The 18,047-nt window shown below is 43.0% G+C and overlaps 2 protein-coding genes across 10 annotated transcripts in view; both read right to left on the bottom strand.

The window, feature by feature from the left end:
* Nucleotides 1–18,047, bottom strand: part of PNPLA7 (patatin like domain 7, lysophospholipase) — a 557,191-nt gene that overhangs the window by 433,663 nt on the left and 105,481 nt on the right. The gene's annotated exons all lie outside the window — the stretch shown is intronic.
* LOC116816181 (olfactory receptor 10C1-like) lies at nt 17,277–18,041 on the bottom strand (the record flags this gene model as incomplete). Its single annotated transcript, XM_032765220.2, has 1 exon — nt 17,277–18,041. A coding segment is annotated over one exon (765 nt), but the record flags the coding sequence as incomplete, so codon positions are not given.

Raw genomic sequence — 18,047 nt, 5'->3', positions numbered from 1 at the left:
TCACAAAGCCTTATAGGCAGCTCAGTTTCTTGATGTCAATGTATCCTTGATAACCTGCTTGTAAGGCTCTCGGCATGAGCACTGTGGCCTCTCTCCAGGCATCTGGATTCATAGATTCCAAAGACAGAAGGGACTGTTATGATCACCCCATCTGACCTCCTGTATACCACAGTCCACAGAACTTCCCAAAATAATTTTAGAAAAGTCTTTTGAAAAATATCCAATCTTGATTTAAAAATTGTCAGTGAGAGAGAATCCACTATGACCTCTGGTTAATTGTTCCAATGGGTAGTGTATGCCCTACTTCTGGTCTGAATTTGTCTAGCTTTAACGTTCAGCCATCTCATTCATGTTATATATTCTTCTTAAATTGAAGAGCCCATTATTATATATTTTCTCTTTGTAGAACTTATACACTGTAATCAAGTCACCTCTTAATTTTCTCTTTCTAAAGCAAATAAATTGAGCTCCTTAGTCCATCACTGTAAGGCAGGTTTCTAATCCTTTATGATTTCAGGCTCTTCTCTGAAACTCTCAAATTTATCAGTATAACCTTCTTGAATTGTGGACAGAAGACGTAGACAGCATTTTAGCAGTGGTTACACCAGTAGAAAATACAGTGGTGAAATAACCCCTCTACTCCTGCTCGAGATTCCCCTGTTTATGCATCACAGATGGAATTAGCTGTTTGCGCCAAAGCATTGCACTGAGGCTCATGTTCACCTGATTTTCTACTACAACCCTCAAATGTTTTCCAGAGTCACGTTTCCCAAGATAGAGTCTCCCATGCTGTAAATATGCCTGCATTCATTCTTCCTACATGCATACACTTACATGTACTGAATATAAAAACAATTGTCAGAGTTAACCAACGACTAGATCTCTCAGAATCAGCGACCTAGCCATTTCATTATTCTACAGCCCTAACTTTGTTCACCTACAAATACAATCCAGGTAATGAGAAAAATCTGGCTAGTGAAGGCTAAGTACTGATACCTAAAGGAACCCGCTAGACACATTCCCACTAAGTGATGATTCCCTGTTACAGTTACATTTGAGATCTACAATTAGCTAGTTTAATGCATTTAATGTGAGCTGTCTTAATTTTATGTGTTCTATTTTTTTATAAAAATGGTTTAGTCAGACAATGTTGTATATAAGGCTCAGTGAAACCCACAAACCAGCGAAGATGGAATCTTGGTGGTTCCTCCACTGGGCTGGGTCCTGCATCCACCCATGACACCTCAGGAATCTCCAACCTGAGCTAATCTATGCAATGGGTCTACTCCAAGGCACTGACCGCTGCCCCTGTTTCGCATTACCAGTCTTCTTGCTTATAAAATGATATCTGTGACCTAGTGTCAGACTTAGATCACGGCGTGTAGCTACATAAGATCTCTTAGTCATGGTGCCTGTGTGCGATATTCCACCTTTGTCGAGAGTGTAACTACAGCCTCTCTCCGAAATTTGTGAATCACTTAAACGAGCGTGATAGACGATCCCAATCTAGGAATTGAGCTAGAGACAGAACATAGCCCTTTAGATTTAACAAATTCTAAGAAAATGTAGATACTCTCCATAAATGGGCTGCGAGTATATAAATATTTAAACAAAGTCGTCTATTAGGACCGATACATTAATATCAGCGGGGGCACACCAAATAAATCATGATCTCAATAAATCAGTGCTCGCATACCCGCGCGCTCGCGTTTAAACTCTCAACACAGCGTGTTACATTTTCTAGGCCGCTGCACACGTCTACGCATCCATCCTGGAAATGATGACTCCCCTTCTTCCTTCGCGTCTCATGTCACAACAGAGTTACATAACGCGCCTCTTTTTTGCATGCGCGGCCTTGGCCCTAGACCGATCGCGCGTTGAAAGAACCTCTCGGGCACAACCATTCCTTCTGTTGGTATCCAAAAGTGCCCTATCCAGCCAGGCAACAAGGAGGTGCAGGAAGAGCTAGCTTAACATGGGGCGAGTTAAATGCTTTGCAAGCTCTTCAGAAAGTGCGCGCAGATTTTCTACTCAATCAGACATCAGTTTACACCTGGATGTGATTGCATTATAGACTCCCTTTCCCATATACGCGCGAATTCAGGAGGGACCTTCAATCGTAGGTTTCATTTCCTCAGTGTCAATCCCCTGCTCTTAAAGCAGGAGCCAATCCCAGACAGATTTTACCCAGTACCCTAAATGGGCACTTCCCCCTCCACCCCCTCCCCTTCCCCCTCCGCTCCCTCCTCACCCCCCCCTCCTCCCACACCCCCCCCCGCGCCCCCGCGCCGCCCGCACCTCCCCTCTCCTCTCCCTCCTCTCTCCTCCCTCCCCCTCCCCCAGCTCCCCCCCTCCCTCGCCGCGCACCGCACGCACCTGCGCCTCCCCCTCGCCCCACGCGCCCACCCTTCTCCCTCCCCTCTCCGCCTCTACTCGCGCCCGCTCAACGCCCACCCCCTCCCAACCCACCTCTCTCACAACCAACGCTTCTCTAAGTAATATGAAAAGACATACGCGAAAACGCAATGGTATTAGACACACATGGGCCTCAGTGCGTGACTGCTCTCAGAACTGCAACACTTAAAGCACCGGCTATGGCTCCTCACATAACAGCCCCACCTGATATTCATTGATATTTACACGCACAGCCTTCTAATCAAAAAGCGCCATTTTAACTCTCCATTTGACTGCTCCACGCGAATATCACCTTCAACGCTCAAACTATTTCTCAAACTCACAAATACTAAACCCTAGTAGGCGTTTGTGTCGCCTATTTATACTCAGATTTTAGCGATCAGCCAAAATATCATGATTTTCAGAATGGACACAAACAGAGAATTGTTGTGGTCACCAAAGACCCGCGCCCTACCATTGGTGACTGCATATACCGTGCGACTCACTCACAATACATCACTCTCACTTCTCTCCATTAGATCACTCACTTGTGCGACTGGGGACAAGGAACGCAGACAAAGTTGCGCGTGATGATCGCGACAAGCACAATGAAGGGACTCAATGCGCTCGCGCGCGCGCGCGCTCGCTCCTCGCCTGCTCGCACGTCCCTTTTTAAAATCCTTCGGTTATGACTGAGGAGTTATTGGCGGTGCAGCGCGCATGTTGGGTCGACTCAGCTGTGGCTCTCAGCCCTTCCTGGAGTTTAAATCTCCATGTAACAGGGTGGAGAAGTGAATAGGATTCCTCTAAGCGCGCGCGGTGAGTACCTCAGTGGCTCTCTGCTCGATGATGCGAGGGCTTAACTAAATCGCTATGGCGATAGTTTCTCATTCGCCATACTCGGGGTCTCCGTCGAATCTGCCTGGAGTCGCGTCTGCGACGTGGTAAGACATGTAGAGTTCGCCTCTAATACTAAGGGAACTCCAGCTGGGAGTGCAGGCTCTCTGTGGAGTTATGGTGGCGCGACAGAAATGGAGGTGAGAGCTTCCTAAATATGGTTGAGAGGGTGAGGCAGCTCATAGGTCTTCTCGGCACTGGGGGTCGGAATTGCAAGGATGTGGATATTGCGCAAATCAAAGCTAGGGTTTGCAACATGCCGAGGGTATATGTCTCTGGGAGGAAGGGTGCTTGCGTCAATTAGGGTTTGAGGTGCAAGAGGTGGCTCTGAGGCGCATAGAATGGAGTGTGAGGCGCAAGGTGTTCGATGCGACTGCTCCTAGGGAGTATTTGTGGGGCTCTTCAGGTTGCGGTGCAGCTTCCGTCACAAACTCGAATCTCCGGTAAGGCTCCGTGAGCTACTTCTTCCATTTCTCCTACTGTTAAGCTTGTTTTCTTTTCTCCTTCTATTTCCTCTCTTTTTTTCCACTCATTCCATCTTCTTGTATTTTTATTTTCAAGTTTTTGTTGCTTTTTTTTATTTTTTTTTTGTTTTTTCGTAGGATACACAGCAGTGGACTCAATGTGCTGCACCATTTGGTCAGGTCCACACTCCCCACCCATCATCGTGCCCCAATTGGACTTGTGGTCTCAGGTCGGACTAGTGAGGCGTGGGAGTCACAGAGCTCAGGCCTAGTGTGACGAGCCCCCAACACAAGAGATACTCGTGGTGGTCTACTCCCTGATTAGACCTAGGTGAGATAGAGTGCCTGGGCGCCACTTGCCACGCGTCGTGCGTTTACCAAGGAACTCACGCTGTGAGCAGGAGGCATATGTCAGGACAGACCTGACTATAGTCCTGCACTTGCCACAGCGGCGAACTGGCACTTTCAGTGGCCTGGTCAGCACTGGTTACACTGCGAGCACCAGTGTCCCTTATTATCTACCAGTGGAGAGTCCTCATGGTTTCGAACACCAGATCTCGCTCTTGGCTTCTCGGTGCGTGCTTTATCGAGACGTGACAGACCTCCACTTTCTAGGTATGCGTCGGGTAGATACTCTAGGCTAATATACAATTGCTCTTCATCTGCAAGGCTCGCCTCTAGTGCTATTGATTCGCTAGTGGTCTTCGCGCTGCAGGTCGTGCGCAAAGTTCCCACGCAGGACTCGCTGCAATAGCAGCTCGGAGGCATATGGCCTGCAGCATGTACCGGTTTCAGAGCTTGTCTGCTAGCTCAGCAGGAGGGATTGGACTTAGCAAGCCAGTCCTGGAGTCGGTGTGCATGTGAAGAGCCTGTGCAGTGACGAACCAGAGAAAATCTCCGAGCACACACACCTCTGCAGGATCTAAGCTCCCCACCAAGTGGAGCCCATTGCATGGACTCCTTCCATCCCTTTGAAGCAGAAGTGGCTCTCTTTTTCCCAAGGCACTTTGGGAGTTGTAGTCTCCAAGGCTGGATTGAAAGCACTCTGGATTTCCCAACTGTAACAATCTCAAACCAGTTCAGACACCCTCTAGTAGAGGTAGCTATAGTTAGGACAACCCAGCTGAGGTATGGTGAGGACATCCCTGTGTCAAGCATCCCCTGCCTGAAAAGGACCAAGAATTTGAACAGACATTTCCTGCCTCTCATGGCTTTTTATATAAATGCTTGCATATTCATAGGCTAAAGAGCATGTGAGAATCACCCTCTCTAGTTGGTGGTTGAGGTTCCCCCTGAAGTGGGCAGCCCAAGAACCAGATGCACTGCTCTGACGACTCTTAATTATTTATGTAAATTGGAACTCTATTCAACAGGTGAGCTGAGGGAAACCCACAACAGAATATCCCAGAGCTCATTTTTAAGGCACTCATCTGGGAGGTGGAAAACCCCTCTACAAATCCCTTCTCCCATCAGATCGATGGGGAACTGAATGGGGGTCTCTCACTTACCAGGTGTGTACCAAAGCCTCTAACGTAAATGTTATAGGGAAGCTGCTGTTGCACCCAACTCCTTCTCATTGTTTCTTGCAAGAAATCCCTCAGGAACCTACCTCCAGAAGACAGTTCCTTTCTGGACATCTCAAGCAGAGACAGACACTTCACTTCTGTCTGGACCTAGGCACTGGACCCGCTTGGGGGCAGGGCTTAGCACACATGCCTCAACTCAGCATCTCCCACTAGCTAGTTTATCCTGGCTTTTGTGGAGCCCATTGTTTGGAGTCTATCTCCCTCCTCTCATTCTACAGGGAAGCTAGGCCCCAAACTCAGGCTTTGTGAATCACAGTGGTTTTCAATATGCCTAAAATTTAGGCATGGTGAGAAGGACACATATTAATCACACTGGATGTACCCCTGATGAGCAATGAATTCCTGGTGAAAAATAGATGTTGTGATTAATGGTTTACATGTCCCAGGACCAAAGAATGATATATAGAGTTCACCAGCAATGCAGATTTCCTCCTAGACCTCAGATATACCATGTGCAATCTAATTATAAATATCAGAGGGGTAGCTGTGTTTAAATACTTAAATACTTCTTGAAGCTGAAAAAATAAAAGCAAAACATTTTCAAGCTTCTCCACCCAGTATATGTTTTTTTTCTTTGCCTCTAGTGAAGAGAAATCTTTGAGGAATTTAGAAATTTCAGCCCACTCTAATTTAAATATGAGGATTTTTCTACAAATATATATACATTAGAATTAAACAGGTTAAAAAATGCAAAGAGGAGCAGTGTAATTTCTTTCTTTTCTTTCTTTTTTCTTTTCTAAATAGTCACAGATTTTTAGGACAGAAGGGGATTGAAAAAACTCCTTGTCTTTTGCTGAAAATTCATAATTTTAATTACAAAAACTAATTGAAATACAAACTTCAAAAAAAGTTTTCCAGCACTACATTTGATTAGATACATTTCTTCATAATGTTGAGATGTTTCTTTCATGCTCTAGAGTCTCTTGAGAGGGCATAATCCAACTGAAGGAAATTATCTATATTTCTGAATGAAATAATCTTCATTCCTATTTTCCTCAAAGCACTTTTCATCTCCTTGTTCCTGAGGCTGTAGATAAGGGTTCAAGATTGGAGTCACCACTGAGTAGAACAGAGAGAGTAACTTGTTCGCATCTGAGAGAAGCTGGACTTGGGACGCACATACATGACAAGGGCGTCCCATACAACAATGTACCACGATGAGTGTGAGGAGCAGGTGGAAAGCTCTGTGCCTGCCTTCAGTGGACCTAATTTTAAGAATGGTGGAGATAATACAGATGTAGGATACCAGATCAGCATGAAAGCAATATGGGACGAAGGCAGCACCCAAAATTATCAGGATCTCAATCCAAGAGGTGTCCCACACACTAGCTTCAGCACGGCTGGATTTCACAAAATAAGTGATTGATTACATTAGATCCACAAAAGGAAGTGTGAAAACAAAAGTTGTGTGCCCCATGGCTGCCAAGGTGCCACTGATTAATGAGCCACCTGTCAGCTGGATGCAAACCTCTTATTCAGATGCAGTGTAGTGCAATGGATCGCATATGGCACGTAGCGGTCATAGGCCATACAAGCAAGCAGGAAGTCAGTAACACCGAAGAATAGAAAGAAATACATCTGTATAGCACAACTGGCAAGACATAGTTTTACTCTTGAGACCAAGTGGCTAGTATCTTGGGTAGAGTCACTGATGTATAACAGATCTCCAGGAAAGACAAGGTCCTGAGGAAGAAATACTAGGAGTGCGAAAGAACAAGATCCACACTTATGATGATATGATGAGGAGTGTTGCCCAGCACTGTGATGATGTAAATACATAGAAAAACCATGAACAAAGCAGGATTCATGTCTGGGTAATTAGAGAAGCCCCAGTATGACAAACTCAATCACAGAATGTTTTTCTCATTTTCTCTTCAGTATAATTCAACTTGAGAATTAAAAAGAAAAACTGCATATTAGTTTGATACCTTAAATCAAGTCAAACTGACATCTAATCTATCTATCTATCACGACTTGTCCACTATCTCTCCACACATACAGCCCTCTGTCTGTCTGATATGAATCAGGGCCGGCACTATTTTGCTCCAATTCTCCTGTCAGATACTGTCAATCCAGAATAACTTCAATAAGGTTGATGGTTTGCATTCTCCTCTCAGTCCCAACAGGTTTATCTAGGTATCTTCCTAACCTCAGTGTAAATATACCTTTTTACTAGCATCAAAAGGAAAAAAAAAATTTGACCAATGAAATTGTACTTGTGTAAACCATGAATGTGATCAGAAAGCTTCAATGCATTTACACTGATGGAATTAAATGTCAAAATCTGCTCCAAGTCTTTTGGGCATGCATGTTAAGAAAATATATAGCAGATTTTGCCTGGTGTGTGGCACATCAGAAAAGTTAGCCAATATACATCAGCTGAGAACATAGACTTGTTTATCATATATTCACTGCATGACAATTCCAACAGACTACCTGGGAATACATGTGGGAGTTATGTATGCATTATGCTACAGAGATGGCTTGTTTCTCCTCTCCTTTCCACGACATTGGCAACAGTCCTTGACTTCAGTGCCTTAATTCTGATTTTATTCACTTTCTCCCCTCTTCATTCATGCCTGCCACTTTGTTTGTGCCTCTCTCTATCTACCCATTAATCTTTCCCTATTTCCACATTCTAAACCTTTGTAATCCATTTCTTTTCCACCAATTGTCCTTTTACTGACACCATAATACATTAGGAGTAGCTTCACTGGACCCAACTGGTTTGCATGAATATACATTATGGTAAGGAAGATTAGGGTCCATGTTTCTCTATATGGGTACATTAATACTGCACAGTACTTAGGGATGCCTAACATGGTATGACCCTCTAGCTTGGCAGTGTAGATGGCGAAGCATGACTTAGGTGAGTAAAGACATGCATGATCCTAGAGTATGTACCCTACTTGGCTCTCTACATATCTTAGCAATCTCTCCCCATCTACACTTCTATTTTAGCAGTGTGGTGTCCTGCAAATCCTCCCTGCTGGAGCCTTTCCCAATACAAAGAATGAGTATGGAAAATGGGGAAAAATCCTGCATCTCTTCACTGTCTCCCACTGCTGGAGCCTTTCACTGCTGCATATAACTACTAGGGCTGTCAAGCAATTAAAAAATTAATCACAATTAAAAAATTAATTGCAATTAATTGCACTGTTAAAGAACAATAGAATACCATTTATTTAAATAATTTGGATGTTTTCTACATTCTCAAATATAGTGATTTCAATTACAACACTGAATACAAGCACACAGTGCTCACTTTATATTTATTTTATTACAAATATATGCACTGTAAAAAACAAAACAAATAGTATATTTCAATTCACCTAATACAAGTACTGTAGTACAATCTCTTTGTAATGAAAGTTGAACTTACAAATGTAGAATTATGTACAAAAATAATGAATTCTAAATAAAACAATATAAACTTTAGAGCCTACAAGTCACTCAGTCCTACTTCAGCCAATCGCTCAGACAAACAAGTTTGGTTCAATTGCAGGAGATAATGCTGCCCACGTCTTGTTTACAAAGTCACCTGAAAGTGAGAACAGGCATTTGCATGGCTTTGTTGTAACCAGCATTGCAAGATATTTAGTGCAGATGCACTTCATATGTCCCTTCATGCTGCAACCACCATTCCAGGGGACATGTGTCCATGCTAATGACGGGTTTGCTCAATAAGAGTCCAAAGCAGAGCAGACCAACACATGTTCATTTTCATTATCTGTAGTCAGATGCCACCAGTATAGATTGATTTTCTTTTTTGGTGTTTGGGTTCTGTAGTTCTTCATTAGAGTGTTGCTCTTTTAAGACATCTGAAAACATCCCTCTGAGATTTTGGAAGGCACTCAGATTCTTAAACCTTGGGTCAAGTGCTGTATCTTTCTTAGAAATCTCACATTGGTACCTTCTTTGTGTTTTGTCAAATCTGCTGTGAAGTGTTCTTAAAACAACGTGCTGGGTCATCATCCAGATGGCTAGAATATGAATATATGGCAGAATTCAGGTAAAACAGAAGAGGAGACATACAGTTTCTCCAAGGAATTCAGTCATAAATTTAATTAATGTATTATTTGTTTTAACGAGCATCATCAGCAGGAGCATATCCTCTGGAAATGTAGCCAAAGCATGAAGGGCATATGAATGTTTAGCATATCTGGCACGTAAATACTTTCCAATGCCAGCTACAAAATTGCCATGCAAACACCTGTTCTCACTTCCAGATGACATTGTAAATAAGATGCAGTGAGCAGTATCTCTCATAAATGTAAAAAACATCTTGTTTGTTTTAGCAATTGGCTGAATAAGTAGGACTGAATGGACTTGTGGGCTCTAAAGTTTTACATTGTTTTGGTTTTGAGTGCAGTTATGGAACAAAAAAATCTACATTTGTAAGTTACACTTCATAAAAAAGAGATTGCACTACAGTACTTCTATGAGGTGAATGAAAAATACTTTTTATTTTGTTTATCATTTTACAGTGCAACTATTTGTAATAAAAAATAATAATATAAAGTGAGCAGTGTAGACTTTGTATTTTGTTTTGACAGAAATCAATATATTTGAAAATGCAAAAAACATCAAAAATATTTAATAAATTTCAATTGGTATTCTTTTGTTTAACAATGCAATTAATCACAACTATTTTTTAATCACACATCATTTTTTTGAATTATCATGTGAGTTAACTGTGATTAATCAACAGTCCTAATAACTACACACTGAACTGTGATCACGAACTCCTTTCATTGTGGCATATAGATATAGACATAGTCCTGTACCCTACGCAGTGCCACCAGTGAGACAAAGACTTGAGGAAAGACATGTAGATCATGCTTGGAAAAGGTTACTGTTCTCTTGAAGGTGTACTTTAAAAGGAATCAGTATTATTGAGTGCAGTTTTTATTTTTATTTATTTTATTTTATTTTATCATCGTTGAGACCACTCGTCACTGAAATTTAACTTCCTTATGCTCGTTTGGAAGTCTCAGATTTAACTGAATAAATATTTTGACAGTTTCTCAAATGTCTTTGTCAATCTACAATTTTTAGGGCATGTTTCTCCTGTCTATAAATGGAAGTAAATCATGATAACTAGTGAAATCACAGTTTCTCCAAAGGTGACTCACTCAAATTGATGTAGTTACACCAGTTAAAAAGAGGAGTGAAGATGTGGTAGATTTACATCTATCCCATCAGATCTTCTTCTGATGTCATGTGGTTCCATCAGTGCAAACCCAATATAAATGAGATCAGAATCAAGGAATTCATCTGCCTGTTTCATAGTATTAAGTATATGTAGTAAAAAAATTGAATTTTTGACCCACGGTAAATGCTAAGTTTTCAAAATTTCACTAAATCACAAATCAGATGAAAGGCAAATGTTCAGAGTTTTTTTTTATGAGAATGATATAGTCAAAAAATTCTTTGAACCTTACAAGCATGTTAGAATATTTCATTTCAGTAATGTAAAAATGTTTCATTTAATAAGGTCAAATACAATATCTCTCAGAGTTATCGTTTTAACTGGAACAGAATAGAAAAGAATAGAATAGACAAAACATTTTGATAATGTTATTTCAAAATGTAGACAAAATCAGTATAATCCCATGTAAAAGGCTTTGGTTCCATCCAACCAGTATTTTCTGATGGAAAATTATTGTATTGGATTATTTTCAAACAGGTCTACAATTAACTGCAGTATAGTTACCCAGCGTTTACGCCAAGTGGGATTGAACTCAGGGTTTTTAAACAGAGCACATTTCAACTGAAGAAATAATAGGGATTTCACAAGACTCATCTAGATTGAATCCAAAGGAAATATACATAACTCTGGACAAATCAAGGAATTTCTCACCTGCTCTGTCTCCCACATTCATCTCCTCTCTGTGGTTACCAAAAAATTCAGTCATGGATGGAACTTCAATATTTAACAGCTTCTTTAAAAGCCCCAGGGACCTGGGGTTTGGTACACCTCGGATGTCTCATTAAATGAAGTGATAACATCATTATAATGGGAAAACTGTACTCTTTCTCCTCTTGAAATTAGTGATAAACATCTAATGATTTCAACAGAGTAGAATATGGCATTGAATATTGTGCATTTTTAGGACAGATATCCAGCTGGCACTTAGGCTCCTAAATCCCATAGACACATTTCCAAATTCCACCTCTCATACCCAAACAAGGACCTCAGAGTTTGGTTCAAGTGCAGGACTCCTCCAGCAAACTGCCACTGAGTACTTGCAATTCCCACCCAAGGACAATGGCACAATGCTCGTATCACATCACAATTAATGGACTGACCCAATGCTGCTTTCAACAAATGACAACTTCACACAGGCAAAGGGAAGATTCTTAAAAACAATAAATTGTTCCTTCATCTACATAAGCCCCATTATTTTCAGTGTGAATAAGATTGCCAGAACCTGCTCCTAATCAATCAAGGGTGAAGTTTGATAACCAATCTAATCTAAATAATTTTTGAAACATCTTTTTGATTTACAAGTTTAAGTACCAGTTTTTAAAGTGACTTAGGCAGCTGGGCCCATGTTTATCAAGGTATGTACATTCCTAATTCCCATTGACTTGACTCAGAATTAGGCACCTGAATGACCTGAATACCTTTGAAAAACTGGCCTTTAATGCAAGTCAATGGAAACATTACCCCACAACTCATATTCTCATTGTGAGGGAGAGTTAGGGTTAGATTCACAAAGGTAGTCTGGACATATCCTAACTGATACTTTAGAGGCCTAAGTCCCAGATTCAGCTACCGCTGATATTCACAAAATCCTGGAGGAACCTCAGTTTCTTGGTGTCAACATTCCCTAGGGACCTGGTTATAAGGCTCTGGGCATGAGCAGAGCAGCCTCTCTCTAGGCCTCTGGATTCACAGATTCCAAGAACATAAGGGACCATTGTGACGATCTGGGATGGTCACAGTCTGACCTCTTGAATGACACAGTCCACAGAACTTCCCCAAAATCTTGGTGGTTCCCCAACCTGGCAGGGCTCTGTACCCACTCAATGGCATACCCTGGGAACCTCCAGGAAGAAACCTGAGCTAATATGTGCAATGGGTCTTACTCAAAGTTTCCAATTATAAACAATATATACTTAGATTAGAAAACACACCTTTACTTAACAACTTAAGAAAATGTTATATAACAGGCTGAGATTAATTAAAATATCCCAATCAATTTAAATCAGCAGGAGTCACTTCAATAAATCAATTGATACTTATAGTTTACAGCAGTACATGAAACTTAACCAGCTTACATTTGCATTGGCACCAGCCCCACACTCCACCCCCCCACCCCGAGTGTGCACTCTTTTCAACTTCAGAGTTCTAGACACTTGCTTGTGTGGGTGTGCTAGAAGATGATGAAGCTGGGGACAACACTCTGCTGGTCCAATAAAGCCATCCAGCCCTGGCAACAAGGGGCAGACAGATGCTAACTTGGGATCATTATAAGCTGCAGAAGTCCTCTGAAGCTGCGAGTTGGTATAACCAGAGGTCAGTAACCCTAGGACCTAGTTGGATGATAACACCACTTAATCTCTTCTCAGACTTGGATAATGCTTTATAGTCTCTTTGCTGCTTTACAGTCCTCTTCCCTTGCAAGCACTTTCCCAAACAGGGAAGCTACCTTCATGGCAGGGCAACCTCAGCCAATTCTTGGCACAGCAACAGTCTTCTCTTGCTGCAATGAAGCCCAGCAATAGCTCCCATGGTTCTCTGACAGGTCAAAGTCCCAGCAGAGTCTCAGTAGCAGCCTCTGGCTTTTTAGCAGCAGCTCCTGGATGGGAAGGAACGCCACCAAAGAAATCTCACCCCCCCACCCTCAACCAGGTTCTAGCCTCCCCATCAAGATGGAGCCCACCACATGCTCTCCCTGCATCTCCTGGAAGCAGAAGTTTCTCTCCCTTCCAAAAACAGCATGGGACTTGTAGTCTCCAAGACTGGATTACAATATTCAGGATCTTCTCAGCTGGAACAATCCATGTCACTTCAGAGTCCTCACTAGTAGAGGGTGCCTACAGCTAGGATACCCACCTGGGGTATGGGACAGTCCCTGTTCAAATCCTCTTCCCCTTCACCAGGGCAAATAATTTTAGCAGTCATTTCTGACCTCTCAGTCCTTTTTTGATAAATATTTTTATATTAAATGGGTCAGAGAGTATATGAGAAACTGTACCTAGAGTGGTGGTTGGGCTTCTCCCCTGGAAGGTGTCAACTCCCAGACCTAGTTGTCCTCCTCTGATGACTGTTTAATTATTTATGTAAATTGGAACTCCATTCAACAGGTGAAGCTGAGGGAGCCCCACAACAGAATATCCCAGAGCTCAGTGGTTAAGGCACTCATCTGGAAGGTGGAAACCTCCTCTACAAATCCCTTTTCTTCACACACATGGGGAAATGAACTGTGTGGGGGGGTCTCCCACCTCCGAGTTTAGTACCCTAGCCTCTAAGCTAAAAGTTATTTGGCAGCTGCTACTGCATCTAACTCCTCCTCCTTGTTTCTTGCAAGAAACCACTGTACATCACAAGCAGAGATAGGCATTTCACTTCAGCCCAGACCTAGATACAGGGCTCCTGTTGAGGGGCAGGGCTTAGCACACATGCCTCAGCTCAGCATCTGCTAATTTAGTACAGGAACTCCTCACTTAACATTGTAGTTATGTTCCTGAAAAATGCAACTTTAAGCAAAATGATGTTAAGCAAATCCAATTTCCCCATAAGAATTAATGTAAATAGGGAGGTTAGGTTCCAGGGAAATTTTTTTCACCAGACAAAAGACGCACACACACACATACACTCAGTATAAGTTTTATACAAACAATTTAATACTGCTACACAGTGATGATGATTGTGAAGCCTGGTTGAGTTGGAGGAGTCAGAGGGTAGGATATTTCCCAGGGATGCCTCACTGCTAAATGAACATAAGAACATAAGAACAGCCGTACTGGATTAGACCAAAGGTCCATTTAGCCTGTCTACCGACAGTGGCCAATGCCAGGTTCCTCAGAGGGAGTGAACCTAACAGGCAATGATCAAGTGATCTCTCTTCTGCCATCTATCTCCATCCTCTTACAAACAGAGGCTAGGGATACCATTCCTTACCCATTCTGGCTATTAGCCATTTATGGACTTAACCACCATGAATTTATCCAGTTCTCTTTTAAACGCTGTTATAGTCCAGCCTTCACAACCTCCTCAGGTAAGGAGTTCCACAGGTTGACTGTGCACTGCGTGAAGAAGAACTTCCTTTTATTTGTTTTAAATCTTCTGCCTATTAATTTCATTTGGTGACTCCTAGTTCTTGTATTATTGGAATAAGTAAATAATTTTCCTTATCCACTTTCTCCACATCACTCATGATTTTATATACCTCTATCATATCCCCCCTTAGTCTCATCTTTTCCAAGCTGAAGAATCCTAGCCTCTTTAATCTCTCCTCAAATGAGACCCTCTGCAAACCCCTAATCATTTTAGTTGCCCTTTTCTGAACCTTTTCTAGTGCCAGTATATCTTTTTTGAGGTGAGGAGACCACATCTGTACACAGTATTCAAGATGTGGGCGTACCATGGATTTATATAAGGGCAATAATATACTCTCAGTCTTTTACTCTATCCCCTTTTTAATAATTCCTAACATCTTGTTTGCATTTTTTTTGACTGCCTCTGCACACTGCGTGGACATCTTCAGAGAACTGTCCACGATGACTTCCAGATCTTTTTCCTGACTTGTTGTAGCTAAATTAGCCCCCATCATATTGAATTAGCCCCCATCATATTGCCAGTAATTGACTGAACCCTAAAGGGTTAGCTGTCACAACACTCTAGAAGGCAGCAGGAAAGGAGGGAGGGCAGAGAGACACACACCCTGTATGTGAGAGAAAAAATGTGTATTTCCCCTTTAAGTAGATGACCCCAGGCTTAAGTACACTGCCTTGTTAATGAAATCAGTTTGCTGGGACCTGAGATGCTAGCTACTGCCTAGAAGCTCCCTCCCTCCCCGGTGTGTCCCCCTGCTCTATGGAAGATGGAGTAGGTGGAGTGCAGTAGCAGAGGGGAAGGGCAGACACCCTGACATTAGCCCCCCTTTTCCTCCCTCCCCCCGTACAGCAAGCAGGAGTATCTGGGAGCAGCTCCAAGGCAGAGGGCAGGAGCAGCACATGGCAGTGGGGGGAGGGACAGTTGCTGCACAGGCAGGGCTGGTGCTACCATTTAGGCGACCTAGGTGGTCGCCTAGGGCACTAGGATTTGGAGGGTGGCATTTTCCTCGGCAGCGACCGCGGCAGCCAGATCTTCGGCCATCCCAGTTGCGGCCAGCATTTAGGTGGAGGGAGCTGGGGCAGAGGAGCACGGGGAGGGCCGCCTGCAGCAAGTGGGGGTGGCGGCATGCAGGGGAACTCCCTGCCCCAGCTCACCCCTGCCCCACCTCCTCCCTGATCACACTGTGTCTGCTTCACTTCTCCTGCCTCCCAGGCTTGCGGCGCCTAAGCTGATTGGCACTGCAAGCCTGGGAGGTGGGAGAAGTGAAGCAGCCACGGCGTGCTCAGGGAGGAGGCAGGGCAGGGGTGAACTGGGGTTGGGGGGGTGCCTCAAATCAGAGGGGGCGAGCTGCCACGAGGGGTGGGGGCTCAGGGCGGGGGCTCGGAGACGGGGAAGGGTGCAAGGTGGAAGTTTTGCCTAGGGAGCGAAACATCCTTGCACTGGCCCTGTGCACAGGGAACTTAGGGAGGTGGAGAGCTGATAGGAGGAGCTGATAGGGGAGCTGCTGATCCACCCTGGTTCCAACCACCCACCAGCTAGCTGCAACGGACTGCTATTCCTGCAAGCAGTGGACAAAAGAGGCAGCTGCCAAACAATTTTAGGAGGAAGCATTGCACAGCTATAAATGAACATGTTCCCTAATTGATCAGTAACTTAACATCGAAACAACGTTAACCGGGCCGACTTTAAGTGAGGAGTTCCTGTAGCTAGTTTAGTCCGCTCCGCAACCAACCTCCAGGCTTTCGCAGATCCCATTCACTTGTGCTTATCTCCCTTCCCTCATTGTGTAGGGAACTTGCACCCCAAACCCATGCTTTGTGAATTCCAGTGATTTTCTGTGGACCTAAAAATTAGGTGTTGTGAGAAAGAGCCAGATACTTCACACTGGATGTATCCTCGATGAACAATGAGTTTGTGGTGAAAAAAAGATGCTGTGGTTAATGGTTTTCCATGTTCCAGGATGAAAGAACAACAAATATGCTATAACCAGCAATGCAGATTTCCTCTTAGACTTCAGCTATTCCATGTATGATCCTACTATAAATGGCATTCTAGTCTAGAACTGAAATGTTTCTGAATTAGAATGTATTGAAAATTTGGAGAGAATGATTAATAACATGTTTTTTAGATATCTGAAATTCCTTGGAAAGTGTTTTTTGAAATTAATTGCAAAGTTCTAAAAAATTTACTTACCTCTACTGAGGGTGAAAAAATAATAGCAAAACATTTTCAAGCTATTCTACCCAATGCATGTTTTCATCTTTAACTTTTGGGAAGAGAATATTTGGGAAACTTGGAAAATTTCAGTCAACTCTAATTGAAATGTGGGAGATTTTTATATAAAAGGCAGAAATACTTGAATTAGAACTCATCAAACTATAGGAAGAGGAAGCAATGTACTTTCATATTCTTTTCTTTTCTAGAAGATTCACATATTTTTAGACCAGAAGGGAATAGAATAAAATCCTCACCTATTTTGTTCAAATTCAAAATTGTAATCAAAAAATGTCATTTAATACAAATTTCAGAAAAAGTTGACCAGCAGTACATTTGATTAGATACATTTCTTTGTAATGCTGAACTATCTCTTGGTCTCTTGAGCAATATAGATACTCTTGAGAGTTGAGATATTCCCCAGGGAATAATCTAGCTGGAGAAAAATATACCTATTTTTTGTGGATGAAATACCTTCATCCCTGATTTCCTCAAGGCATCTTTCACCTCCTTGTTGCTGAGGCTGTAGATCATGGGGTTCAAGATTAGAGTCACCACTGAGTAGAACAGAGAGAGTAACTTGTTCACATCTGGAGAGAAGCTGGACTTGGGGCGCATGTACATGATAAGTGCTGTCCCGTAGAACAACGTCACCACAATGAGGTGTGAGGAGCAGGTGGAGAAGGCTCTGCGTCTGCCTTTGGCAGACCTAATTTTAAGGATGGTGGAGATGACACAGATGTAGGACACCAGGATCAGCATGAAAGGCATCATGAGGACAAATGCAGCACCCACAGAGATCTGGATCTCAATCCAGTAGGTGTCCTCGCACACCAGCTTCAGCACTGTCTGGATCTCACAGAAGAAGGGGTTGATCACATTGGACCCACAGAAAGGAAGTGAGAAGATGAAGGTTGTGTGCCCCACAGCCACCAGGGTGCCACAGATACACGAGCCACCTGTCAGCTGAATGCAAGCCCTCTTATTCATGATGGTCATGTATTGCAGTGGTTTGCATATGGCACTGTAGCGGTCATAGGCCATAGATGCAAAGAGGCAGCATTCAGTAACACCAAAGAATAGAAAGAAATACATCTGTACAGCACAACCAGCAAGGGAGATGGCTTTATTCTCTGAGAGGAGGTTGGACAGTGCCTTGGGCAGGGTGACTGAGGTGTAGCAGATCTCCAGGAAGGACAAGTT

The sequence above is a fragment of the Chelonoidis abingdonii genome, chromosome 24 (genome assembly GCF_003597395.2).
Source record: "Chelonoidis abingdonii isolate Lonesome George chromosome 24, CheloAbing_2.0, whole genome shotgun sequence".
NCBI classification, from domain to species: Eukaryota; Metazoa; Chordata; order Testudines; family Testudinidae; genus Chelonoidis; species Chelonoidis abingdonii.
The sequence above is the reverse complement of the archived record's forward strand: the minus strand, read 5'-3'. Positions and strand labels throughout refer to the sequence as shown.